This window comes from Gopherus flavomarginatus, chromosome 9, assembly GCF_025201925.1.
Source record: "Gopherus flavomarginatus isolate rGopFla2 chromosome 9, rGopFla2.mat.asm, whole genome shotgun sequence".
NCBI classification, from domain to species: Eukaryota; Metazoa; Chordata; order Testudines; family Testudinidae; genus Gopherus; species Gopherus flavomarginatus.
Genome location: NC_066625.1, coordinates 91,966,023 through 91,993,200, shown reverse-complemented (window position 1 = coordinate 91,993,200; position 27,178 = coordinate 91,966,023). Strand labels below are relative to the sequence as shown.

General features: G+C 53.4%; 1 protein-coding gene across 1 annotated transcript; it reads right to left on the bottom strand.

The window, feature by feature from the left end:
* Nucleotides 1-4,003: 4,003 nt before the first annotated feature.
* TTLL13 (tubulin tyrosine ligase like 13) lies at nt 4,004-25,437 on the bottom strand. Its single transcript, XM_050967375.1, has 15 exons — nt 24,858-25,437; nt 21,107-21,147; nt 19,821-19,939; nt 19,146-19,276; nt 17,465-17,621; nt 17,041-17,214; nt 16,127-16,212; nt 15,491-15,716; nt 14,757-14,941; nt 13,275-13,463; nt 12,570-12,753; nt 11,997-12,197; nt 7,065-7,437; nt 5,815-6,064; nt 4,004-4,370 (listed from the first exon to the last, which is right to left on the bottom strand). Exons 1-15 carry the CDS (start codon nt 25,187-25,189, stop codon nt 4,358-4,360), a joined length of 2,661 nt encoding a protein of 886 aa, XP_050823332.1. The 5' UTR covers nt 25,190-25,437; the 3' UTR covers nt 4,004-4,357.
* Nucleotides 25,438-27,178: the final 1,741 nt, after the last annotated feature.

Below are 27,178 nucleotides of genomic sequence, written 5' to 3'. Positions count from 1 at the left end.
AGGGGAGATGTGGAGGTGCTGGGGGTGCTGGGGCAGGGTGCTGCAGGGGATATCTGGGGGTGCTGGGGGAGATCTGGGGGTGCTGGGTCAGGGAGCTGCAGGGGAGATCTGGGGGCGCTGGAGGTGTTGGGGCAGGGCATTGCAGGGGAGATCTGGGGGCACTGGGGCAGGGTGCTGCAGGGGAGATCTGGGGGCGCTGGAGGTGTTGGGGCAGGGCATTGCAGGGGAGATCTGGGGGCACTGGGGCAGGGTGCTGCAGGGGATATCTGGGGGTGCTGGGCCAGGGTGCTGCAGGGGAGATCTCAGGGTGCTGGGACAGAGCGCTGCAGGGGAGATGTGGGGGCACTGGAGCATGGTGCTGCAGGGGAGATCTGGGCGAGGTGGGGCAGGGCATTGCAGGGGAGATCTGAGATTGCTGGGGCAGGGTGCTGCAGGGGAGATCTGGGGCTGCTAGGGGAGGTGGGGCAGGGCGTTGCAGGGGAGATCTGGGGGTGCTGGGGCAGGGCACTGCAGGGGAGATCTCGAGGTGCTGGGGGAGGTGGGGCAGGATGCTTCAGGGGAGATGTGGGGGCACTGAGGCATGGTGCGGCAGGAGAGATCTGGGGGTACTGAGGAAGGGCGCTGCAGGGGAGATCTAGGGGTGCTGGGGCAGGGTGCTGCAGGGGAGAACTGGGGGCACTGGGGAGGGTGCTGCAGGGGAGATCTGGGGGTGCTGGGGCAGGATGTTGCAAGTAAGCTCTAGGGGTGCTGGGGCAGGGTGCTGCAGGAGAGATCTGGGGGTGCTGGGGCAGGGCGTTGCAGGGGAAATCTGGGGGCACTGGGGCAGGTGGAGTAGGGCATTGCAGGGGAGATCTGGGGGCACTGGGGAGGGTGCTGCAGGGGAGATCTGGGGGTGCTGGGGCAGGGTGTTGCAGGGGAGCTCTAGGGGTGCTGGGGCAGGATGCTGCAGGAGAGATCTGGGGGCACTGGGGCAGGGCATTGCAGGGTGATCTGGGGGCACAGACAGGGTGCTGCAGGAGAGATCTGGGGGAGGCGGGGCAGGGCGTTGCAGGGGACATCTTGGGGCAGGTGGGGCAGGGTGTTGCAGGGGAGATCTGGGGGCACTGGGGCAGGGTGCTGCAGGGGAGATCTCAGGGTGCTGGGGGAGGTGGGGCAGGGTGTTGCAGGGGAGATCTGGGGGCACGGGGGCAGGTGGGGCAGGGCATTGCAGGGGAGATCTGGGGGCACTGGGGCAGGGCGCTGCAGGGGAGATCTCGGTGCTGGGGCAGGGCGCTGCAGGGGAGATGTGGAGGTGCTGGGGGAAATGGAGCAGGACATTGCAGGGGAGATGTGGGGAAGGTGGGGCAGGGTGCTGCAGGGGAGATCTGGGGGCACTGGGGCAGGGCACTGCAGGAGAGATGGGGTGCTGGGGGAGGTGGGGCAGGGCGTTGCAGGGGAGATCTCAGGGTGCTGGGGCAGGGTGCTGCAGGGGAGATGTGGGGGTGCTGGGGGAGGTGGGGCAGGGCATTGCAGAGGAGATCTGGGGGCACTGAGGCAGGGCGCTGCAGGAGAGATGGGGTGCTGGGGAAGTGGGGCAGGGCGTTGCAGGGGAGATCTGGGGGTGCTGGGGCAGGGTGCTGCAGGGAAGATGTGGGGGTGCTGGGGGAGGTGGGGCAGGGCATTGCAGAGGAGATCTGGGGGCACTGAGGCAGGGCGCTGCAGGAGAGATGGGGTGCTGGGGAAGTGGGGCAGGGCGTTGCAGGGGAGATGTGGGGGAGGTGGGGCAGGGCGCTGCAGGGGAGATGTGGGGGTGCTGGGGGAGGTGGGGCAGGGCATTGCAGGGGAGATCTGGGGGCACTGGGGCAGGGCATTGCAGGGGAGATCTCAGAGTGCTGGGGCAGGGCGCTGCAGGGGAGATCTCAGGGTGCTGGGGCAGGGCGCTGCAGGGGAGATCTGGGGGCATTGGGGCAGGGCGTTGCAGGGGAGATCTCAGGGTGCTGGGGCAGGGCACTGCAGGGGAGATCTGGGGGCACTGGGGCAAAGCGTTGCAGGGGAGATCTCAGGGTGCTGGGGCAGGGCACTGCAGGGGAGATGTGGAGGTGCTGGGGGAGGTGGGGCAGGGCATTGCAGGGGAGATGTGAGGGAGGTGGGGCAGGGCGCTGCAGGGGAGATGGGGTGCTGGGGGAGGTGGGGCAGGGTGTTGCAGGGGAGATCTGGGGGCACTGGGGCAGGGCGTTGCAGGGGAGATCTCAGGGTGCTGGGGCAGGGCGCTGCAGGGGAGATCTGGGGGCACTGGGGCAGGGTGCTGCAGGGGAGATGTGGAGGTGCTGGGGGAGGTGGGGCAGGGCATTGCAGGGGAGATGTGGGGGAGGTGGGGCAGGGCGCTGCAGGGGAGATGTAGGGGTGCTGGGGGAGGTGTGGCAGGGCGTTGCAGGGGAGATCTGGGGGCATTGGGGCAAGGCGTTGCAGGGGAGATCTCAGGGTGCTGGGGCAGGGCGCTGCAGGGGAGATGTGGGGGTGCTGGGGGAGGTGGGGCTGGGCATTGCAGGGGAGATGTGGGGGAGGTGGGGCAGGATGCTGCAGGGGAGATGTGGGGGTGCTGGGGGAAGCGTGGCAGGGCGTTGCAGGGGAGATCGGGGGGCACTGGGGCAGGGCGCTGCAGGGGAGATGTGGAGGTGCTGGGGGAGGTGGGGCAGGGGAGATCTGGGGTTGCTGGGGCAGGTGTGGCAGGGTGCTGCAGGGGAGATCTCGGGCACTGGGGAGATCTGGGGGTGCTGAGGCAGAGCCCTGCAGCGGAGATGTGGGGGTGCTGGGGCAGAGCGCTGCAGGAGAGATGGAGGGCGCTATGAGAGGGGGCAAGGTGTTGCGAGCGAGGGGAAACACCATGAAGGTGGCCTATAGGGAAGGGGACCGAGGCATCACTGTGCACAGCTAGGCTCGGTGTGCAGGCGCAGGCAAAGAGCCTACGAAATATTAGGTGCCATTGTACAAACGAACAAGGTAGCCTCACTTGGATCCTGTGCCAGCAGGGTTCACCTCACCCCTGTCAGCAGGGAGCTGGCAGGATGAGAGAGGCTCCCAGAAGTGTCACAGGAACAGTTAGGGGCCTGGAGAAACTCTCCTGTGAAGACAGATTCTTGCCCCAGAGAGGAAGCCCATAAAAGGGGACGTGATAAAGGTCTATAAAGTAGGTACTGGTTTAGGGCAGGGAGATCGACAGCATCTGGTCACAAAATGGGGACACGATGACATTGCAGGGTGGGCAGTTCAAAGCCAATCAAAGGAAACACTTTTCACACAACCGCTGATCAGAATATCCTATTATCATTAACAACTATTTTGGCAGGGAAATTAAACCTTGTGCTTCATAGTTTAAAACAACCTTTCATGACCAGGGATTAGACTAAAACTTAGATGGGGCAGATTACCCTACATCTGCCTCCTGCGGGGTTCTTCACCTTCTCAAGCATCTGGTACTAGTCACTCTTGGAAACAGGATCCTGGACTAGCTGGATTGTGGGTCTGAGGCAGTCTGATATTTGTCAGTTCCTGTGAACTCACTGAGTGCCTGTTGCTACGTGCTCACTCAGCCCCTCGCCCCAGGAGGGAATGAAAGGATTTAGTAGAACAAGCAACTGCTTTGTTTTGATCCTCATATGCTGCTTCCTGCAGCTAGGCACTGTGAGAGCCCTGAACAACATATAGGCCAGCAGGTTCCTTTGCTAAGGTCTGTGGGCTCTAGGCCCATGAGGGAGGAATCAGACAGCACCTCCCAGAGCCAGGGCTTGCTAGGGAAAACCAGTCTCCATCTGCTGCAATGCTGCAGGGGTCACAGGCAGAAGGACAGACTGACAGGGAATTGTAAAACCATATAAAACTTTACTAAGACAGATACAAAAGAACAAACTCTTGCAGCCCTGAAAGAAACAAGCCCTGCCCTCCTGTTGCAGTTGATCAGTAGGTGTAGGGGAGAGGCTGCAGTTACAGGTTGGGGATCCCAGCTACAGGACAAAGTTGGCTGGAGAGGATGGTGCCAAATACTATTAACAAAATCCCTTGCGCAGCATTGTTGGAAAACAGCTCTGTCCAGTGGAGATGTGACTCTAGAGCGCTCACTAAATAGTGTCTGAAGTGCTCAGCCCTCACTGAGAAGGCTCCTTATCTGCAGCAGACACTGGCGTCCTCATCGCTAGCCGCCAGGTCACCACAGCAGGCCTGGGGTCACTGTCTCCCTTGTCTCCCCCTCTGCCTGGCCCCTTGGAGGTTTTTCTCCCTTCCACGCAGAAGAAAGCAAGTCTTTTGGCACAGCCTTCACCTGTGGCTGCAGGATTCCCAAGGCCGTTGTCCCTTTCTTCCCCAGAGACTGTTTGGCCAAGGTTCAGGTCCATTTCCTGTGGGAGAAGCAAGCAATCACTGATGAGAGAAGGTCTGGGTTTGCTTAGGGGACACAAACAGAGCAGACTGGAGAAGCCAGAGAGCTGGGGAGCAAAGGATCAATATGCTTCTCCCCCATCCACAGCTCAGGTGAACCGGGCTGGGGAGAGAGGAAACTACAGAGCAAAAACAGGTTCCAGCACCTAAGCCTATGGGCCTCTGCAAGCTTATTGGTGCAACCAGTGGACATTGCAGGCAGAGGGGATGCTGGGATACTGTTCATACCTGAGTGCAGACAAATTGTAGTGGAGAATGCTCCTGTGTGGCTTGTAGTGGGAGCAAAGGGCAAGGTACCCACCAGTTACCCAAACCTGGTGCACTCTGACAAAATCTATTTGCTCAGCCCTAGTTTCTGAACATTTGCCAGACCCTTTGGCAAATACTTCCCGCTTCACAGGAAACCCCAAGAGATGGAAACCTTCTTCTTTCAAATGGCAAATAAGGGTTAAACAGAGACATTCTGGGTGAGGACAGAATTCTATCCCAGCTCCTGAGGGCAGGGCCCATGGGCAATGGTGAGCGGCAATTCACCTCTCGTTTCATATCGATTTAATGGTATCCTCACTCCTGCAGGTTGCATGGTGACCCCAGGTTAGCTTCCTTTGTACACTCAGATATGAACAAGCAAAACTGGGTTTAGACATGTGGCTTGACCTCCCACTCATCAAGCCAATCAATTCCCCTGGGCAGTCCCTTCCAATGCAAGCTGCCCCGAGATGGCAGCTCTGGCAGCTGTAGGACAGCAGCATCGCGGGAGCGTGGATTTCCATTATTTACCAGTGCCTAGAGGCCAGCCCCCTGTGGTGCTGGGCACCATGCACACACACAGTGACAGCCCCCACCCCAAAGAGTTTACAATCTAGGAAGGCCAAGTTATAGCCCATTTGGGAAGAGCTCGGTAAAGGAGTCTGTGGAGTTGCTCCTGCATGGCAGCAGGGATGTTCCAAGGTGACAGAGGGGTAAGGAGCTTTTCTCTGCTGAATCAGGACTGGGAAGAGCTCTCAGCAGATTTACAGCATTGCTCACTGCAGGTAATGCAACCCATGGAGAACGAAGTAAGGGCCTGGAAAGGTGGCTCCAGTGGGCGAAAATACCAGCTGATCATTTAGATTTCATTCCCGATGGTCTCCAGCCATTTGACAGTGTTTATACAGGGCTGGCCTAAGCTGCCGTGGCTCTGAAATGCAGCCATCCCTGGGGTGGGACAAACCTGCTGTTAACAGAACATGCTACTCCACAAGAGGAGTTTGTCAGCAAGGGTGGGGAGGTGAAGAATAATGTACTCTAGCTGGAATCAGGCCAGGAAAGCAGGGCAAACCTCCTCCTCTGGAGACACCAGCTCCTCAGTGAGCCCCAGTGATGAGGAGCTCACTGGAAGCCAGCTGCAGGCAGGGCCGTTACCTGTGGTGGTTGAAGTTGAGAATGGACATGGCATTGGCACGGTGTGAGGTGTCTGAGCGCTGGACGATGGGAGCAGAGGCAGAGTTGATGGCTAGCTCATGGACTGCAGCACGGCTGAGGGAGTCTGTCACCGAGGGGAAGGTGTAGTCACTATACGTGTGATTTGGAGCCTTGCCAGCATGAGCCAGGTAGCTCAGAGAGTCGGCGTAACCACTGGCCACGTGGAGGGGCTGCCTGGGGGCATGGGCATCTGAAACGAGAGCACAGGAGGGACACAATGCAGGGCTGGAGCACCCCAGGAGGAACCCCAAAGGTGCCCCTTGGTGACTGGCTGGAAGCTGAGGCAGTGCTCCAAAGACTGAGGGGATAAATACTCTGCCCCTCAACTCCTCTCTTCTGCCAGAAGCCCTGACCGCAGCAGGGCGCAGGAAGGGCAGTGTGGCTCTGGGGAGGGGACAGTGAGAGAACTAGAGTTACTGCAGGTGACAGTGTGTGTGTGCAACCCCCTCCAATGGCGCAGGACCCCCGGTAGTGGCACTCCTTCGGGAGGCTGGTTGGGAATACGCAGGATTATTGACTGACACCCTGGAGCCATGTCACTCACTGGGACCCCTAAGATACTCTTGGGCCATAGATCTCGAAAGGGACATTATGGCACCCCCAGTCCACTCCCATTTCTAAAACATCTGCTCTCCTCAGACATTACTGTGGCCACTGCCTGCTGTGCCCCACCTCCCAAGCACTATTGAACTTACACCCTGCTCACTTTGCCTGAGCTCCAGCACGCCCAATGCAGCAGCCGGTCTCATGTGCAGGTGCAGGGGAGGAGAACACATCTCCCCAGCGACAGAGCTCTTCACTGGCTTCCAGCCCTTAGAGTCCAGCACAGACTCACCCTCTACAGGTCTCTGAGGGTCTTCATTGATTCTCAGCTTGATTTCCCTGCCTACTCCCTGAATATGAGACTAGAGACTAATGGCGTCCCAGGGCTCTGAGAGTCTCCGGGCTGGAAATCAGACTAATTGAATAAGATGGAACACTTCTAGCATGTCACCAGCTGTGCCAGAGGAGAATGCCCTGGGAATCCAGTCAGGCAAGGGAAGGTCGCCTGCTAACCAAACTATACTATTGTGGGGAACAGGAGAGCCACAGAGGCCTGGAAGGCAACTCAGAGTTGGGTTATGTCTCCCAAAAGAGTTATGTCTCCCAACTGACACCAGCAGTATGCCAGGCCGCGACTCTGTACTCACGGCTTTCGACCTTGTTTCTGGCGCTGGAGAATCTCCGGCCTCCCACCTTCAGTATCTTTGCCAGAGCACAGGGCTTGCTGACCATCGGTGTCCCCAGAGCGTGGTTTCCTAACCAGCTCATGTTCTTCTGCGGCTGCAGGCCATGATGTGACTTATATTGTGCAGGGTAGGGGATGCTCTGGCCCATGCCTGACAGGGTACCCAGGAGGGTGGGAATGAAGCCCTGGTTGCCCAGCATCCGGGCCCTGGCCGCAGGCTGCTGCATGATCTGCTGTCCTAACTCCCGGACTGTGCCTCCCAGGAGCGAGAGGGGGACGAGGGTCATTAAACTCTGTGTCTCCCGGTTCCCAAACACGTCCTGAAGGAATCGCGGCTGGAAAAAAAGAAGAGCAGCGACTTATGTTTTAATTCCTGTGGGGCATGGTTAGGGAGCAGAGAAGGGCTGTCCTCCTCATAGACTTTATGGTCAGAACAGAAGGGATCATCCTGCCGCCTTCACATCACAGGCCACAGAACATCCCCCGCCCACTCCTGTAACAGACCCTGAACCTCTGGCAGAGTCACTAAATTCCTCAAGTCATGAGTTCAAGTCACAGAGAATCCACCACTTCTACTAGTTTAAACCTGCAAGTGATCCATGCCCCATGCTGCAGAGGAAGGTGAAAAACCGCCAAAGACTCTGCCAATCTGACCAGGTGAGAATTTCTTCCGAACCCCGCTATTTAACCTGTTACTGTTACACCCCTGAGAATCCTCCCTGCGTTTTCACCCTGTCATAAACAGATGGTTAAGGGTTAATGCCTCTTTTACCTGTAAAGGGTTAAGATGCTCAGTAAACCTGGCTGACACCTGACCAGAGGACCAATAGGGGACAAGATACTTTCAAATCTTAGTGGGGGGAAGTCTTTTGTTTGTGCTCTTTGTTTTGGGGGTTGTTCGCTCTTGGGACTAAGAGGGACCAGACATCAATCCAGGCTCCCCAAATCTTTCTGAACCAGTCTCTCATTTTTCAAACTTGTAAGTAATAGCCAGGCAAGGCGGGTTAGTCTTATTTTTGTTTTCTCAACTTGTAAATGTTCCTTTTTTTGCTGAGAGGATTTTACCTTTGCTTGCTGTAACTTTGAACCTAAAGCTAGAGGGGGTTCCTCTGGGCTATATAAATCTGATTACCCTTTAAAGTATTTTCCATCCTGATTTTACAGAAATGATTTTTTTTACTGTTCTTTCTTTAATTAAAAGCTTTCCTTTTAAGAACCTGATTGATTTTTCCTTGTTTTAAGATCCAAAGTGATTGGATCTGAACTCACCAGGAATTGGTGGGGGGAAAGGAGGGGGGATGGTTAATTTCTCCTTGTTTTAAGATCCAAGGGGTTTGGATCTGTGTTCACCAGGGAATTGGTGAAGCCTCTCAAGGCTGCCCAGGGAGGGGAAGGTTTTGGGGGGGACAAGAAGTGATCCAGACACTGAAATTTCTGGATGGTGGCAGAGTTACCAGATCTAAGCTAGTAATTAAGCTTAGAAGTGTCCATGCAGGTCCCCACATTTGTACCCTAAAGTTCAGAGTGGGGAAGGAACCTTAACACATCCCATTTACCTCTCACACTTGCAGTAAGAGATTCTGAGGCCAGAAGGGACCAATGTGATTCTCTAGTCTGACCTCCTGTTACAACACAGACCAGAAAATTGTACCCAGCAATTGTTGCCTGCAGCCCATCACTTCTGGCTCAGCTAGAGTGGCTGTGTTACACAGTCACACCCACCCTGGATTTCAAGACACCAAAAGATGGAGAATCCACCATGTCCCTTGGTAATTTGCTCCAATGGTTATTCATCCTGACTATCAAAAAAAAATCTTATTTCTAACCTGAATTTGCATCACTTCAGCTTCCAGCCACTACAACTTGTTAGGTATTAGTCTGCAAGATTACAAGGCTCTTTACTCAGAAATCTTTGTTCCACGTAGGTACTTCAAGATAGTGATCACCCTTCGATTGGTTACGCTAAATAGATTGCGCTTCTTTGGTCTCTCACCATAAAGCAGGTTTTCCACATCTCAAACCATTCTTGCTGCTCTTTTCTGAACCCTTTCTAATGTATCACCCTCCTTTCTGACATGTGTCCAGCAAAGGACTGGACAGGATGCGCCTGTCAATGCCAGAGATGTGATGCTGATCCCCGAGAAATTTCTCATTCATCACTGGCACAAGAACAGATGTTAGTTCTCCAGCATGGCAGGTAACAGCCAAGCCTCACAGCCCTTTACAGCCATCATGGCTAACAGAGACAGTGACTAGTGGACTACTGGCTTCACTCCCTCCTGGATTTTGGACCAAGCATCTCTGCAGCTGCATAGCATGTTGCATGTTTTGGAAGCCACCAGCCGACCCAAGAAAACCCAACAAGCCTCTCATCTCACTCGGATGTTCCCCAGTTCCGGATTCCATTGGAGCAGTCATTTGAAGTGTCCGGTGTTCTGTTGCAGCACTGTCTGCTGACACACGGGAGTCCAGGGAGTGCACTGGATATGGCAGCAGCATCTGTACTGCAGCAACGCTCTGGGCTTGATACTGGGACACCCATCCAGAGTGGGCCAGTAGCTTTGCAGGTAGAAGCCCACACAACAAAAACACTAACCCAGGAACCTATACATGCCACAAAGCCTGTTGCCAATTCTGTCCACATATCTATTCAAAGGACACCATCATAGGACCTAATCACATCAGCCACACCATCCAGGGCTCGTTCACCTGCACATCTACCAATGTGATATATGCCATCATGTGCCAGCAATGCCCCTCTGCCATGTACATTGGCCAAACCGGACAGTGTCTACGCAAAAGAATTAGTGGACACAAATCAGACGTCAAGAATTATAATATTTAAAAACCAGTTGGAGAACACTTCAACCTCCCTGGTCACCCAATTACAGACCTAAAAGTCACAATTCTTCAACAAAATAAACTTCAAAAACAGACTCCAGCGAGAAACTGCAGAACTAGAATTAATTTGCAAACTGGACACCATCAGATTAGGCTTGAATAAAGACTGGGAGTGGACGGGTCATTACATAAATTAAAAACTATTTCCCCGTGCTATTTTTCCCCTACTGTTACTCACACCTTCTTGTCAACTGTTGGAAATAGGCCATCTTGATTATCACTATAAAAAGTTTTTTTCTCCTACTGATAACAGCCCACCTTAATAGATTTGTCTCATTAGAGTTGGTATGGCAACCCTCATCTTTTCATGTTCTCTGTGTATATATATCTTCCTACTGTATTTTCCACTCCATGCATCTGATGAAGTGGGTTTTAGCCCATGAAAGCTTATGCCCAAATAAATGTGTTAGTCTCTAAGGTGCCATAAGTACTCCTCATTCTTTCAGTCTCCTGAGTGACCTGCTTTATGCCGAGAACAGGGAATTACTAATTATCCTTAGCACAGTGCATGTTTCTAAAGCACTCAAGCTATGTGACATGCACTGTGTGCGCAGTTAGTAAACGTGCTGCAGACTGCTGTCACATTCCCTGGGAGGGACCAGCCCCACAGAATGCCAAGAGATCAGGGATGGGCATTTGCCAGAGTGCAATTTTTAGACAAATCTTTGTTGCTCCTTTCAGCCCCACTTTGTTAAAGGGCTCCCTTTACATAGGTCTCCCAGCTGCTAGACAGCTACTCCAGAGTTCACTTTCTTCAGCCAGTAAAACTGTTACTGAAATGGAGAAATAGCCCCCATATCTAAAGGTGATCTGATCTTTATGGGATGTCTAATGGTCCAGCATTGCAGGTCCCCATTCTCTTGCTGCTGCTCGTTGGTATATGAAGATTGGCACTAGGACAGGGAGTGCAGCAGAACATCACACTCATGGCCATACGTTTTCCCTGACAAAGGCTTGGTGTCTGACAGAGACTCTGGCTTCCCCAAACTTGTTGTTTTCCCTACAGATGACAGTAATTTTTTTCACTGCAGGAGGAAGGGGCATTCAAGGCATTTCCAGTGCCTACAGGAGCTCACGTGGGCAGTAATACCAGCCATCCTGTGGCATGTGACTGGAACCCTCTCCCCACATCCTGCACTTGATCACTGGAAATATACCACAAGTGCAGTTCAAGTCTGACGAGTGACTATATGGGCTAGTCTACACGACACAGGCTCTGCCCATGCAGCCATGCCAGCAGAGCATATGTCAACAGGAGGAATATTTTGGCCCCTGTAGAAAGGCCACCTCCCCAAATGACGCTAGCTAAGCCAGCAGAGAGCTCGTCTGTGGGCACAGCTGTGTCTACACCGGGGTTCTGCCAGCAGAGCCTGTGGGTTGTGTGTGTCTTCACATCCCTCAACAACACAGCTGTGCTGACAAAACTGTAGTGTAGAGCTGGCCGAGAACAACAGCCCCTTCTTCTCCAGCAGAGCAGCTCCTCTTCTTCACAAGGCTTTTACTCCTGTTAGCTATCTCAGGTGAGGAACACACCTGTGTTCCCTAGTGAAGACAAGGGCACTGAGACCAGATATTCCAGTATGCACAGCTCAGCCTCGAGCCAGGACAGCAGGCTGTACTGCACATTGGGACTTGTGGGGTCCAGAGGCAGCACTTCCATATTCAGAGAGCAGGCTCCTCTGTTCTGTTCCATGGGATGCTGATAAGATGAGACCCCTCAGGTCAGGAGCCTGGACCCTCCTCTGAGCTCTTGAGGTGTCCCTAAGGAATCATTTTTTGACCCTTTTGAACACAGGAAAAATTACCATAAAAACAGGCCAACCCAAGGACCCAGCCCCAGCCCTCATTTCTCACTTAACCCAGCGAGAGGAACTTCTCCAGGCCGGCGGTGCCCAGTGTCCTCAGCTCCTCCTGCTCCTGTGTGTGCAGGATCACCAAGAACACTAACTACTGCACTAGCCCTGGGAGATGCCTCTAAGCAGCCCACCTTTACCTGGCTCTCGGAGATATTGATGTGGGGCCTGTGGACATCCACAGGCCTGGGCTCAGTTGTGTGGAGCAGCCGAGAGAGCTGATCCACGATGCCAAGACCCCGTATGAGGTTTTCGCGCTGCAGAAGAGCCTTGAGCCTCTCTACTTCCTCATCTTCCACTATCTCCTGGGGCCGCATGGAGTCAAACACCATCTGCTGCACCTTAGGACAGAAATACACCTCGAATTACAGCATGGTCTGGGGGGCTGGGCCACAGATTAACAGAGGGAGGAGAGCGACTGCGGCCACAAACTATGCTGGGGTCAGGAACAGGGCCTGGGCCACAAGTTCCAGTGTGGAGCAGGAAGAAGACTCCGGCCACAGACTCCAGGCAGGGGTAAGGGGGTGGGGGGGCCATAGACTTCCATGGGCTGGCTGTTCCCAGCACAGGTCAGCAGCAATACAAACTCCATGAAGACGAGCTCAGTCCTTGGCTGGGGTGGGAGATGTCAGTGCCTCCAGCTCTCCTTCTAATGCCAGGTGGCTCCATCTGACCCGCTCCATGGAGCTGCATGCTGGTTGGAGCAGTGGTACCTTCCTGTCGCAGGTCCTGGCGCTGTTGTAGGTGAGGCGAGTGGGAGGAGCCTTGGCCTTGCTGCGGATGCGGGATTTCTCCCCAGCGGACTTTCCCTGCAGGTTCTCCTTTCGCTCCTTTTTCTTCTTCCCAGTAGTAGCCTCTCGTTGCTCTTGCTTCAAGCGAATTTCCTCCAGCTGCTGCCTGGCACGAACCAACAATCTTGGTCACTGATGCTCAGTGTGAGATCTTGTGCCAGGCTGTGCTGACCCCAATGGAGGGGACATACAGCACAGCCAAGGGTTGCTATCAGGAGCAGGATCCGGGATGACAAATGTGCTGGGAAATGGCCCCGGGCCTTCAAAAGCTGTTACCATCCCCATAAGGAAATGCCCTTTGCACCAGGTTGTGCCACCTAGATAGGGTGGAGACGGGGCCTACTCAGATGCAGCAGGACGCATGCTATAAACCACTTCCAGAATCCATAAACAATGGACTCTGGCATGTCTCCCTCTCAGATCCAGAGGCAGGGCAGAGAGGTTATGTGGAGGACGCAGTGCCTTCCCCATCCCCTGGCAATGGAGCCAGGGCTCCTCTCCTAGGCACTCCTCACCCATAGCCCATGCTTTAGGCAGCAGCAGGTGTTCCCAGCAGAGAGACCAGCGGTGAACACTCTCTGCCCCATGGCATCCAATGAGGAGGGCTTTTCCACAGGAGCAATGTACCTGGCACACTCCTCTCTTGCCTTGGAAGCCACCGTCTCCTGGAAGAGGGAGCCACTGTGCTTGAAGAATGGCTCATACTTGTCTGTCTCGCGCGTGGGGTAAATGCGCCGGTACCCTCCCAGGTGCGTGTTCTCATACTTCTCCGCTTGGGCCAGCCAGGCCGCCTGGCTGCTCTCTAACTTCTCACGTCTGCCATCAGAAAACAAAGATGAAAGCAGGAGGAGCCATGGAGACACATCCCTGGAGACTGTTGTACAGGCAGCAGGCTGGGACAAGTTCCAGACGCTGCCCTGTCCAAGACTCTAGCTGTCCTTTCTCCCCTTCCCTTCCCCTCCCGATCTGGGAACCCCGGCGTGCATTCACTGCACCAAGCCAATGCATCTCCCGGTCGGGGTCGGTATCTCCTCCAGCTGGGCCGTACAGGCAAAGCAGGGAGGCTCAGAGCTCCTCTCACTGTCCCCACCCTTCTCAGCCAAGAGTACCAGTTCACAAGAGCTCAGGTGTCTCAGCTGGGCCTGCCATCTTTCATCCAGCTCTGAGCACTCCAGCCTGGGAGAGGGGGCAGCCCAGCCCCATGCAGTGGGGTTGGAGCAGTTTTTATAGTGGGGGGCTGAGAGCCCTTGAACATAACTGTAACCCCTGGATATGATGGAAACCACTTCAATCCAGGGGTGCAGCAGCTCCCCCAGCACCCTAGTTTGAGCACCTCTGGACCCAGGGGCAGCAGAGCACAGCACAGGTCCAAGCTTTAGTTACCTAATGTAATTAATTGAAACTGGTGTGTGGGAGGGAGCTCCTGCCTACCCTGCCTCAATAGGCGGCCAATCCAAACTGGCCTCAACAGTTGTGCATTGGCTTTAGCTGTGAGTAGACACGTCTGCACGAGTGGGCAAGGAGGCAATGCTGCTTTGTGGAGAAGTAGGGTTGTCAACCCTCCAGGACTGGCTGGGAGTCTCCCGGAATCGGCATCGATCTCCCAGAGACTATTGAAAGCAATCTGGGAGATTTTAATAGGATATTTTAAGAAAACGACATTACATCATGTTGGGGTGGGGGGGAATATCTCCCTGAATAGCTTCAGTCAGAGTTGGCAACCCTATGGAGAAGTTGGAGTCTCAAAGCATTTGTGGGAAAAAGGCCACGTGTCACCAGGTAGGGTGCTCCAGGATGGCCAGGGAGGGCCTTGTGACCAAAGCAGATGCAACTGAATGGGAGAGGTAGGACTCAGCCCCGTCCCAGGCTGCTTACAGAGTCCCAGGAATCAGATACGTCCCAGAGGCTGGGAGCCTCAATCATGGGTCTCCCGTGGAATGATGAAAGTCTGGGCCCACTCCCCTTGCTACAGGTGACAATGTTCTCGACAGTGCCACAACCTCAGAGGGATTTCAAATGGCCACAAAGCAGCCTTTGGCCTCTCATGCTTGTTCCTCTGTTCTCTTCTCCCCAAAGACCTGCAGCACTCCTCCTTGGGGGGAGCAGTACCTGGCTTCACGAGGTGGCTGGTGGGCCTGGAAGAGTCGCTCCTTCACCCGTCGCTTGTCCTCTTCCAGCACCTTCCTCTTGTCACAGGCTTGCAGGTTTATCAGCTTGATGGCGTCACAGAGCAAAGCGTCCTTCACCTCTCGGTCCAAGCGCGAGTCTGTGGTGAAACTGGGCGAGTGATTCACCTGCCAAGACAAGTGGCACATGCGCAGCTCTACAAATCTGCTGAAGGCAGCCAGATTGCTGGCCTAAAACCCTTCTTTCCTCTCAGGCAGCCCCTTGTCCTACAGTTGCACTCTTTCCTACCATGGTAACAGCAGTAAGCATTGTGCTGCTGCGTGGGGTTGCTGTTGGCTGTTGCTGCTTTCCTGGCACAAACTGCCATCTAAAGATCAGCCACTGGCCTCTCACTGACCACCAAGGACACTGAGGAGGTCTGACTGGTGCTGCAGAGAGCCACGCAGCCCTGTGACTCAGGGAAGTCCCCGTTATTACCCCAGGAACTTGGGCAAGACATTTCCTTGTGCACTGGAGATTACTTGGCTATTTGCCTCCAGAGCTCCTCATTGAACGGAGAGCTGCAGAGATTGCAGGTGGCAGCATCAATCAAACTAAAACTGTCTGCAACTTGCCCCAGGTTTTAGTTCTACTTCTCTCCTTGGGCGACAAAAGCCCCCAACCATCTGCTGTGCAGAGGGGGAGAGTTCCAGGCCACCGGAGGGGTTCACACTCACCTCCAGCAGCCAGGGTTTCAGCTTTCTGTCTAGCAGGATGTCAAAGCCCAGAATCTCAAAGCAGGCACAGCCAGTGATGTGGTTGGGGAAGCAGGTGCGGTAGTTGTGCTTCAGAACAGGGTGGGCTGAGATAAGGGTCTTTATAATGATGTCCTCAATGTCTTCCCAGAGTTCTGTTGTGTTGCAGCTGTTGTCCATCATCCAGGCATTCAAGGTAGACAGTTTCCTGTTTGGGGAACAAGGTGGTGATCAGACCTGTCCAAGTCAAAGTGCTTCTGCAGCAGTAGCAAGCAATGTCACCACACTGGCTCCATGGGTCAGAAAGGCGTGGGGAACTCAGGGGACTGAGCCCTGGTGCTGTTTCTTACAAAGCCAGCCAGCCCCAGAGGCACTCCAGATACAGGAGCCCCTGAGGGGGCAGTTCTGTGCTCAGAATTAACAAGCAAAGAGACAGTTGGCCTAGGAGCCCAAGACACTGACGCAGGTGACCTCCACCTGTGACCTTAAAAGAGAACGTTGACACGGGGTGAGCCTCTACAGCATGCTGCCCCAGTGAAGGAAGCATGCCAGCCCCATCAATAGGGCCTCCCAGCAGGAGGTGAATGAGGGGATCTGGTGGCATAGGCAGGATGGTACCTCTTACTGCCCATCATGTCGTCTCGGATGAAGTTTTCATTATGTTTGTTGATAGCATAGTTGGTTAGGTGCATGCAGATATCATCCTGAGAGAGGGACAGCAAGAGACCTTCACACTCAATCTCCAAGTGCCAGTGAGAGACAAAAGGCCCCAGATGCCCAGCAATGCTTAGCCTTCTATCCAGCAACTGCTGTTCACCTCTGCCCCAGCACCACCACCTCCTCCCCTCCCCAAGGCCATTCCTTCACCCCAGGCCTAAATTCTTCGCCCCTTCACTCTGAGATGCCTGATTTCAGGTCAGCATCAAAACCACACAAACCTATGAACAGGTGGTCAGGGCCCGCTGTGGCTGAAATCTGCTTGGTGCAGCAGCAGCCAGCTGGTCCTGGATGCATCTCTCAGATTGTCCACCCCAGCACAAATTAGAGCTGCATGGGGACTGGTGTCATCTAAGCCACTGGCAATGGCTTCTGAGGAACCATCTGCCAAAATCAGTACTTGGTCCTGCTAGTGAAGGCCGGGGGCTGGACTCAATGACCCTTCAGGGTCCCTTCCAGTTCTAGGAGACAGGTATATCTCCATTTATTATTTCTCCCTTTCCCTTCCCATCTCCCCATTCTCCATTTGGCCTCCTGCCATCTCTGGATGCTGCCAGGGGGATAATCACCCTGCTCCCTGTTCTGCCCCTGAAGCCTGGGCAAAGCAGGGAGCAGAGCAGACCGGAGGGAATGGGGGCTGTGCACCGGGGGGATCCTGGAGTTCCTGAAATAACCATCCTGACATGGAGCAAAAGGAATGGGGGAAAGGCAGAACAGAGCAGGAAGCAGAGGAGAGAGAAGAAGAGAACGAGGCCCTGACTTCCCAGGGTCTGCGTGCCCTTAGGACAAGTGTGTGTTAATCCTATTGACGCTACGCCAGTTGCTTGGAAACGTCCCTTCTTTACCAGGTTGCTGCTGCTGGGCTCGATGTACCTCATGGTGGCAAACCGGGCCAGCCCTTCCTCATAGACAAAAATCTTCAGGGGGTCACAGGATGTGACCAGGACGTAGATTCGCAGGTCAAATTTGAAGCCATCAATAAGGAAGGGCTGTGAGAGAAAAGGGAGGAGTGCCCGTGAGATACAATAGCATTGCTAACTGCATGGCTCAGGCTCTGCATTCCCAGCTGGGAAGAAGTGCTGAGGGCAGACTGAGGATGGCCCTGCTGGGAGGTGGCAACCTCAATGCTGCTGGCTGAGCTTTCACAGTGGCAGGCTGGCGGGAGTGGGGCACAGGACACTGGAAGGACATGGGAGGCCAGCTCACACCTTTTTTCCAGGACAGTGGGAGCCCTGTTACCTTGGATATGTACTGCTGGCAGATCAGGTGCTCCCCGTGTTTAATCTCCTTTGGGTTGCGGGTTATGAAGATGCCCCTCCCCTGGCAGCCACTGTCTGGCTTGCAGATGTACGTCCTGTTTTTCCTCATGCGCCCGTAGGCCTGGAAATCCCCATAGCTATGTAATGAAGAAGCAGTGACTGTTAGAGCTGCAGGACTCATGGCTGTTTGGAGCACTGCATGCTGGGCCATGCAGGGCTCAGCACTGGTGGGGCAGTCAGAAGAGCAGTCCTGCACCACACTGGGCTACTCCTGAAGAACATTATTTATCACTGTCTCATCACAGCCTGGGGGAGAAAGCCTTTATGGCTCTCAGCACCGCCTCCGCCACAGAGAAAGGGTAACAGAACAGCAGCTGCTGCCTAGTCAGGACCCAGCAAGGTTTTAGCTCTACTACTGTGGAGGGAGCAGGGGGAAAGTAACCAACCCTGGCCACAAAGGAGAATGAAACAATAAACTACAACGGCAGCTTTCCTGCGGGCTCTCCTGAAAACACATTTGCCAAACTGGACAGAGATGGATGTGACAGGAGGCCGGAGGCCCAGGCCAGGGTGTTCTGACCTGGGGCATAGCCAGGACAGGGATGGACATGAGAGGAGGACAGAGGCCCAGGCCAGGGTGCTCTGACCTGGGGCATAGCCAGGACAGGGATGGATGAGAGAGGAGGCCGGAGGCCCAGGCCAGGGTGCTTTGACCTGGGGCATAGCCAGGACAGGGATGGACATGAGAGGAGGCCGGAGGCCCAGGCCAGGGTGCTCTGACCTGGGGCATAGCCAGGACAGGGATGGACATGAGAGGAGGCCAGAGATGGCCTAATCTCCAACAGTGCTGCACACTGATTGGTTCCAATGCCAGCTGCTGGGCACTTCAATTTTGAAAGTCAGGCCACTTATTTAGATGCCTAAATATGAAGCTAGGAGTGTGCTTCAGGCCCCAGTTTGAACGCCCTGTCCACAGGTTATTGATCCCTCTGCCTGTGAACTGACGCCTCACCACATGTTGCTGTGATCCCTTCTAGCCCTCTTCTGGATTGTGTGCTGAAAGCCTCCCGCCCCTGCAAAGGACAAAGCCAAGGGTGCTTGTGTGCTGGGAGGCAGCCAGCTGAGACCATGGCACCACGGCAGACACATGGCTAGCAATGAGCCTTGCGCTCCACCCAGGAGCGGCCAGGTCCTGCATACCACCCTGAAGGATCCCTCCAGCTGACCAAGGAGGGGTGCTCATGGACTGTCAGGGGAAAGCCCACAGAATCACAGAAGTCAGAAACAAAAACGACCTTTTAGGCTCATCCCTCTGCACACTGAGGGCCAGGGCAGGATTCCTTTGCAGTCTATTTCCCGAGGCTTAGTCCAATTCAGATTTAAATCCCTCTAGGGATGGGGCTCCTACCCCTTCCCTGAGGAGAACGATTCCACAACCTAATACAGTGTGATTACAATCCGAGATCTGGGACTCTTTAAATATAGAGCCCCATCGTCTTACATCCCAAGGAAGGCTACTGAGGCCCAGAGTCAGCAGCGGATCCTCCAGAAAGCACCTTCCCCACGGAAGCTAAGTCCAGTGGTTCCCACTACTCTGACCTCCCTTCCCTGCAGACAGCATCCATCTGTCCTGCTGCTGGCTGGCAGTGCTGGTCACTCACTCAGCAGGCAGGCACCAGGTGCGGGGGAAGATGCTGTACTCTTTGGGGAAGAGTTTGAGCATGCGGTTGAGGTTGCGGGCCAGCAGGTCCTTCCGGCAGATCTCTGTCATCCCCGGGAAATGGTTGATTTTCTGAAACAATGTGTAGCAGAAAGGAGAAGTCGGCAAAAGGAGCAGAAGTGATAACCCTTCAGAGCCAATGTGAGTCAGTTCAGGGAAGAACAGGACAGGAAGACAGCTGCTCTGCTAGGTGTGCTTGCTCTGAGCCCCATCAGCGGGAGATGAGTTCACTCTTCTCTCAAACCTGTGGCTTCCCCTCTCCAAGAACAGCATGATTCACGGAGAGGAGCAGCTGATCAACCAGAACCATGTGCTGAACAAGGACTCAGCAACAGAGAGGAAGGCAGCTCTCCAGCTGTCCTTCAACCTGTGGCTGATGGCTCCACCTCAGGGGTACTAATGGGGTAAAGGCTCAGAGTGCTGCAGGGATCCTGCTCTCCCTGGTACAGACATTGACAGGCTGTGGGGATTGTCCCATAGGTAACAGAAGGGTAGCACCGATGCTGACCTTGGATACTCTACTTCACGGCACTGCATGACATCCAACCAACTCCTCCCTTCCTCGTCCTTGCCTGAGCTCCTCCCACTCGCGGCCTGTCCATGGAGGGGTCTTTACCTGAAACCTCTTCATTTCCATGACGCGCTCCAGAGAGACCGAGTAGTCAGTCCAGTACACCGTCCACTCCTCATCCTCCCCCACTTCTTTTAGACCACAGTGTCGGGCAGCACGCCTCACTGTAGCAAAGCAAGCACATGGCAAGAGGCATCTCCAAGTGGGATCGGGAGATGAGCCCCAAGCGTTCACACATCTCTCAGCTGAAGTAGATGGGAAGAGGCAGGCAAAGGAAAGAACACCCCAGGACTTCCACCTACACCTCCAAAGGGGACAAAAAACCCGGTGGGATCCTGGAGAAAGCAGCAGGAACATACCCCTCCCTTAGCTGAACTGTCCACTGGATCTCACTCCTGGACTAATGAAATATGTCAACCCTGGAAGCGCATTTGTCTGGCGGTCCCAGGAAAGGGGCAGGGGCCTGACCCCAGCTCTTTGGAGATACCCAGTTCACCTCAGCTTCTTAGAAGGTGCCCATCATCATAGTATCTGGCACCTCCCGGGGGGAGGTATCCAGTGTCCATCATTCCATCTAGAAACTCTGTGGTCTCTCCACAGCAGATGAGACTGTAACTTTCAGTATAGCAATTGTGCTCCATAATATGGAACTTGTGTATAATTGGCATTAACCAATACCTGCCAATAGCCACCTGGACAGAGATGCTGTCATATGTATTCTAATACCACTCCCTCCCACAGAGAGGAGTAAGGTGAGAATCCTAAACCACCTGCCCAAAGTTCATTCCTGGAGGCATTGGCAGGAGGGGAGGGGTCTCCTGCACAGATCCAGCCCAGGCAAGTAATATATGCAAATCACTGCCATCCCAGGCTGCTCAGTGTCCTACTGTAAGTGAAAGGAGTGCATAGTTTTCAGCGCACGAGTGTCAACACTGCAAACACCTGCCTCACAACTGGCAGTACCTGAGCCCCTGTTGCCAATCTTGATAGAGAATGTGCTATGGAGACTAAACTCCCTTCTCATCCCTAGAGGGGTAGGGCTCTCCAGACCAGGGGTGAGTGAGACGCACTGGCAGGGGCAGTGTGGGTGGGAAGCTCCCAGTGCTGTGACCAGAGCTGCACTCACTAAGTGCAGAGAGAGCTTCAGCCCAAAGTCTGGGCAAGCTGGCCCAGGGCAAAAGTCACCTCCAAAACAGCAATCAATCCATTAAAGCCATTGCACAGCCCAAACCCAGTGCTAACAGCCTTCTCCAGCCAGGTGTGGGAGCTCCACAGCACTTGCCACAGTGAGATATGGTCTGAACAGGAGTCCTGGCTTGCCTTCAACTCACCGCTCTCATACTTGCAGTTGGTCAGGTTGATAGACAGCAGCCTGGAATGGAGAGAGAGGAGAAAGCAATGGCTCAGTGCAGACATGCCCTGGTTACCAGAGTGGGCAGGCTGCAAGGAGCTATTCCTAGCCAGCTTTACTGAAGGGCCCTGTCATAAACAGATAAGAAAAGTTAATAGAACAGAAGTGCTTCATATCTCTTTGCCTGGAAAGGGTTAACAAGAACAGTGAGCCAGGCTGTCACCTGACCAGAGGACCAATCAGAGGACAGGATACTTCAAATCTTGAGGGAGGGAAGTTTTTGTGCTGTGCTGTTAGTTTGCGTTGTTGTTCACTCTGGGGGCTCAGAGGGAGCAGATGGGCAACCAGGTTTCTCTCCAATCTCTCCAATACAGGCTCTTATAAGTTCAGACTAGTGAGTACTAGGTAGATAAAGCGAGTTAGGTTTATGGTTGTTTTCTTTATTTGCAAATGTGTATTTGGTTGGAAGGAGTTCAAATTGGTATTTTGCTAAAAGGATTTTAATTTGTACTTGTATACTTAGGCTGGGAGGGTGTTCCCAGTGTCTACAGCTGGAAGACCCTGTACATATTCCATCTTCAATTTACAAGATCATTTTTACTGTTTTTCTCTCTTTAATTAAAAGCTTTTCTTGTTTAAGAACTTGATTGTTTTTTTTATTCTGGTGAGACCCCAGGGGACTGGGTCTGGATTCACCAGGGAATTGGTGGGGAGAAAGGAGGGAAGAGGGAGAGAGAGGCTGATTTCTCTCTGTGCCAGGATTACTTTCTCTCAGGAAGAATCTGGGAGGGGAAGAGAGAAGGAGGGGGGAGGTGCATTTTCCTCTCTGTTTCAGGATTCAAGGGGTTTGAATCACAGTGATCTTCCAGGGTAACCCAGGGAGGGGAAGCCTGGGAGGGGCAACGGTGAGGGAAAGGGTTTACTTTCCTTGTGTTGAGATCCAGAGGATCTGGGTCTTGGAGGTCCCCAGGCAAGGTTTTTCGGGGGACCAGAGTGTACCAGGCACTGGATTTCCTGGTTGGTGGCAACGCTACAGGTTCTAAGCTGGTAATTGAGCTTAGAGGAATTCATGCTGGTACCCCATCTTTTGGACGCTAAGGTTCAGAGTGGGGAATTGTACCATGACAGGCCCCATCCCTTGTCCTCCTAGGCTGGGCAGCCCTTGTGCTGCCATTAGATGGCAGCTCCCAGGCCAGCTAGGATGACAGAACTAAAGAAACATTTTGCAGATTTTGTTTTGTGAATTCTAGATCCCGGAGACATGATGTCATCACAGCCCAAACTTCCCTACTATGTGCATTTGGTTTCCCATACACAGCGACTTGTGCAACCATGGTGACTGAACGATGTCTATCTGCACAGGAGCACTCAACAAACCTGCTCTGGTCCCAGCACAGGGCGGACAGGCCTGGAGCAAGGAATGGAAGGTGGGTTCCCATTTGGAATTCCTCATTAGGGGAATCTGAGTGACTCGAGATTCCTTCTCTGATTTTGAACATCCTCCAAAGACCCTAATAAGTTCCAGGCCCCAAAATTCAGAGCTGCCCATTATTCATTCTACTTTTGTCTGACCTTTTTTGAAGGGTGTTTGATGGTAAGTGGCTGAGACCTGGCACACATGTTCTCCCTGGCCACTACTCACCAAATGCTTGTTTTTCATATGAATAAACAAGCTAACTGAACATTTCTGACAAGGGATAATATCTGTTTCTCCCTTTGCATTTGAGGACAGAAGTTCTAGAATAAATTAGGTAAAAATTGTTCCCTGATGCCCCAGTGGTAATGCGCAAACTTTGCCCACTTCAGACTCAGATTTTCAGAACTGCTTGTGCAAAAACACATCGGCATAATTCACGCGTACCAATTGTCAGTCAAGCAGGTAACTGGTTAGTTGTTCATACACTTCTGTGTGCACCATTTTTGCAATCTGGCCTTTGATGTGCATAAAATAGAGCAGATTGCAACTGCCCTCATCTTCAGCATAGAGGTGGCAGCCAGAGCCTTGACAGGTCACAACATGCATGCAATGGTCCATCCAGAGCTGACTGGATGCAGATCCATCACACAGGCTTCCCAAAGAAGGAAACAACAATTCCCATCAGCCCCCTCCCACTGCACTTCCCTTTCCCCTAGGCAGGTCCTGAACCAGGATGTGGCCAGGTTCTGTTTTGGGAATGGGAGCTGCACAGCAGCAGGAGAGAAGCCCCAGACTCTGTGGACAGAGACGTGTGTGGAACAGTCTGAGACTGCCAGATGATACACATGTGTGCAGGTCTGTATGGTACTCATGGAGGAACAGCAGCTGGGCAGGAACCCAAGGCACTGGAGCCCCAGTAAGAGCCATTAACTGAGCTTGACTTGGAACCCTGCAAGCACCTATTTGACTGGAACAGAGACTGGACTCTAGGGGGCACCCCACAGGCATTAAGTTGGAGTCATGAATCAGCATTCATGACGCACTCCCCGTCAGTACCCAGCCCAAGCCAGGGAAGCTAATGGTCCAATCAGTGGCCCAAACTGATGATGAGTGCTGGTCATGGGCCACCTGAGGCATGTTGTGCATATGCTAAGAAGAAGATAGAAATGTGGGGCTGGAGCCAACCTCAAACAGTCATCTAGTCCAACCCCTTGTGCTGAGGCAGGACCAAGTAAACCTAGACCAGCCCTGACAGGTGTTTGTCCAACCTGCTCTTCAAACCCTCCAGTGATGGAGATTCTACAACTTCCCTTGGAAGCCTGATCTGGAGCTTAACTACCCTTACAGTTAGAAAGTTTTTCCTACAATCTACCGTAAATCTCCCTGGCTGCAGATTAAGCCCATTATTTCTTGTCCTATCTCCAGTGAACATGGAGAACAATTGATCATCATCCTCTTTATAACAGCTCTTAACATAATTGAAGCCTGTGATCAGATCCCCCCCTCCTCACACACACACTCTCTTTCTCTCTCTCTTCTTTTCTCAGGACTAAACATACATTGTTTAACCTTTCCCCATAGGTCAGTTTTTCTAAACCTTTTATCACTTTTGTTGCTCTCCTGTGGAGTCACTCCAACTTGTCCACTTCTTTCTTAATGTTTGGTGCCCAGAACTGGACACAGTGCTCCAGCTGAGGCCTCAACAGTGCTGAGCAGAGAAAGTGAACTAACATAAACTAACTGCTGCACACAATTACCTCGTGTGTCTTACTGTCATACTGATGAGTCTTGACGCCTGACTGGACAGCCCCAGGGCCCAAACAATACCCGCTACCAGACACTTTGCATTCTAATGGCCCAAGTCTCTATAGATAGGGTATCTGCAAACTTTCCTGCCAGCCCTAGAAACATACCCTTTCACATTAGCCATGTCTCTGAGTGGTTATTGGGACCACCAGGTCTAGTGCCTACAAGGCCCAGATGCTGAAGTATCTACGCTGAAGTATCTACAGTGTTTGCCTCTGAGCTGTGGTACATCTGGCACCCGACTGGAAGCCTAGAGGTGTGGGGCACTGGGCAGCCACAGTAATGACACCTGAAAAGGTAACATTCTCAGCATGTCACGTTCCAGCCTGAGATAAGGGGCCTTTGAGTGCCCCTGAAACAGTCAATCAAAAAGCAATGGGCAGCTGGCCACACAGCCTCTGATGGCTCCTCTTTGGGTCCAGTGGGACAGTGAGGTCCAGTAGGTCTAGACGACAGCCTGAGGAACACAAGAAAGTAGAAGGCAGAGGAGGTCGATCAGGAAACTCACCTGTGTTTTCTCTTTTTCTTTCTTGGAGTGGTCTCTGCTTCATAATCTTCTGCCATTTGTTCTTCCAGATCGATCAGTGAGACCGTCGCCAGATCACTTTTCCCACCTGAACTGTGTTTACTCTTGTGCCCTAGGCATGTGTCCTCTGTCTCAAAAGCTCCCTCCTGAAGTGTGCCATCCTGCCGCATATCTTTACTTCCTCCACCCAGTCTCTTAATGTGTTCATTTGCAAACTCTTCTTCCTCCTCCTCCTCTTCCTCAGTATCATTCTCTGATTCGCTGCTGTCATTGGAGTTCATTTTCATTCTGTTAGCTGCTCTTACAAGTTGCATATCAAGGAACTAGTCAGTATGTCATGTGCAAGACAACCTGAACTACAGCTTGTACCAGCTTAAACTACCAGCGCCAGCTAACATCAGAGTGTCCCAACCCCAGCCAAGGCCCAGGCATAGGCAAGTCCTTTCTCTTTTACCTGTCTGCCCTTTTCTCCTGGCCTACCCTGGCAATGACCCAGGGAGTCAGCCTTGTCTCTCTCTGCCCTGGTTCCCCAGCAAGCCTTCCACCCACAGCAGCTGTTCTTTTTCCCTTTCCTTTCCCTCTATGCCAGGTAACAGAGATCACACTGAAGTGCCTCACTAGTGCACACTGAAGATCAGATTAGACTCTTTCAGGAGCTCTACCTGGGGCTATTTCTAGGGAAGACTCACCTGTGTGATTAATCTAAGAAGCAGCCCCAGGAGACCTTTCTAGCTCCACAACAGAACTCCTGTACCTCCAAAATACCTAAGAGGCTTGACTGTGTTGTCCCTCTCTTTAGAAACTACTGCATGTAGGCAGCGTATAGGGCAAAGGGTGACCCTTTATACCAGGGTTTCTCAAACAGGAGTCGCCACTTCTGTAGGGAAAGCCCCTGGTGGGCCAGGCCAGTGAGTTTACCTGCCCTATCTGCAGGTCCGGCCAATCACGGCTCCCACTGGCCATGGATCGCTGCTCCAGGCCAACGGAAGCTGCAGGAAGCAGCATGGGCTGAGGGATGTTCAGGCTGCTGCTTCCAGCAGCTCCATTGGCCCAGAGCAGCGAACTGCGGCCAGTGGGAGCTGCAATTGGCCGGACCCACGGATGGGGCAGGTAAACATGCCGGCTGGGCCCGCCAGGGGCTTTCCCTACACAAGCGGCGACCCATTTGAGAAACCCTGCTTAATACCGTGTCACTAATTATGTTTATACACCGTTAAATTGCCACACACAAACTGACAGGCTTAGAGTCATGTCGTCTAACGTTTGGCCCCCATTGCCCTCCCAGTTAACAGTTTTTGGCACAATAGCTTTCCAGTGCAAACATCTGCGCCAGTCACCATCCATTCTTCTACAGCTTCCATGGCTCCACACTCGCACTCACTCCCTTGGATGAGGGATGTGTCTACCCACAGCCACCTGATCTTTACTTTCCCCTTTTTCAGGAAGTTTCCTAAGATCCCAAGAATACCGCTGAATGCTTAGCCAGAGGCACTGTCGGATGGGAATGTGTTATGGTCAGTGAGCTGCTGCTTGGACAAGCCACACATGCAAGTCCCAGCCCCACCCTCCATTCAAGTCCAAGGTAATTGGAATGATTTATGTGGAAATAAATGACCTTTATAATGACCAGCAATGCCTATGAGGCCAGTCTGGCATGGTGTGACATGGGGCTCTGAGTTCAGGTTATGCTTACACATAAGCATCTTTAACATATCTGGGAGTGTAGTGGTGCACACAAGCCAGCTTACTGCATTGTTCACTGGCAGAAGGTCAGTGGGGATTTAGGACAAGGCTGACTGCTTGCAGCTCCTTACACTTAGAATGCCAGCATGTGCTGGCTGACAGGCAGCAATGTCAGTCATGGGCAAGGAAAATCTGCCATTACAATAGCCTGGGCACGCACAAAGGAAACAGTGTAACATAGGGTTATGAGGCCTATGCTGTCATTTGAACACGGTTCGTAGGTACGACAGCAATGGGCACCCTGGAAATATAACAGAAAGACAGACTGGCTTCCCTCTGCAGCACCCTGGGACTATGCAGGTACTTCCTCTGTGATGGGCCAGCCGCCAGTCCTAATGCACCCCAGGCCTCGCTTGTCATACGGAAGGTAACTGCACAGCTCCAGTGTGCTTCCTAGAACTATGTGACGGAGCCACTGGAGGGCACCCCAGCCTCCCAGGTGAGGCAGATGGGTGTGCCAGGTGTATGGGTAAGGCCTAACATCAGTGACCAGCAGCACCACAGGAGACTGACTGCTAGGACAGCCCAGGAGTGTGGCTCCAGCTGGGGAGTGGGCCAGG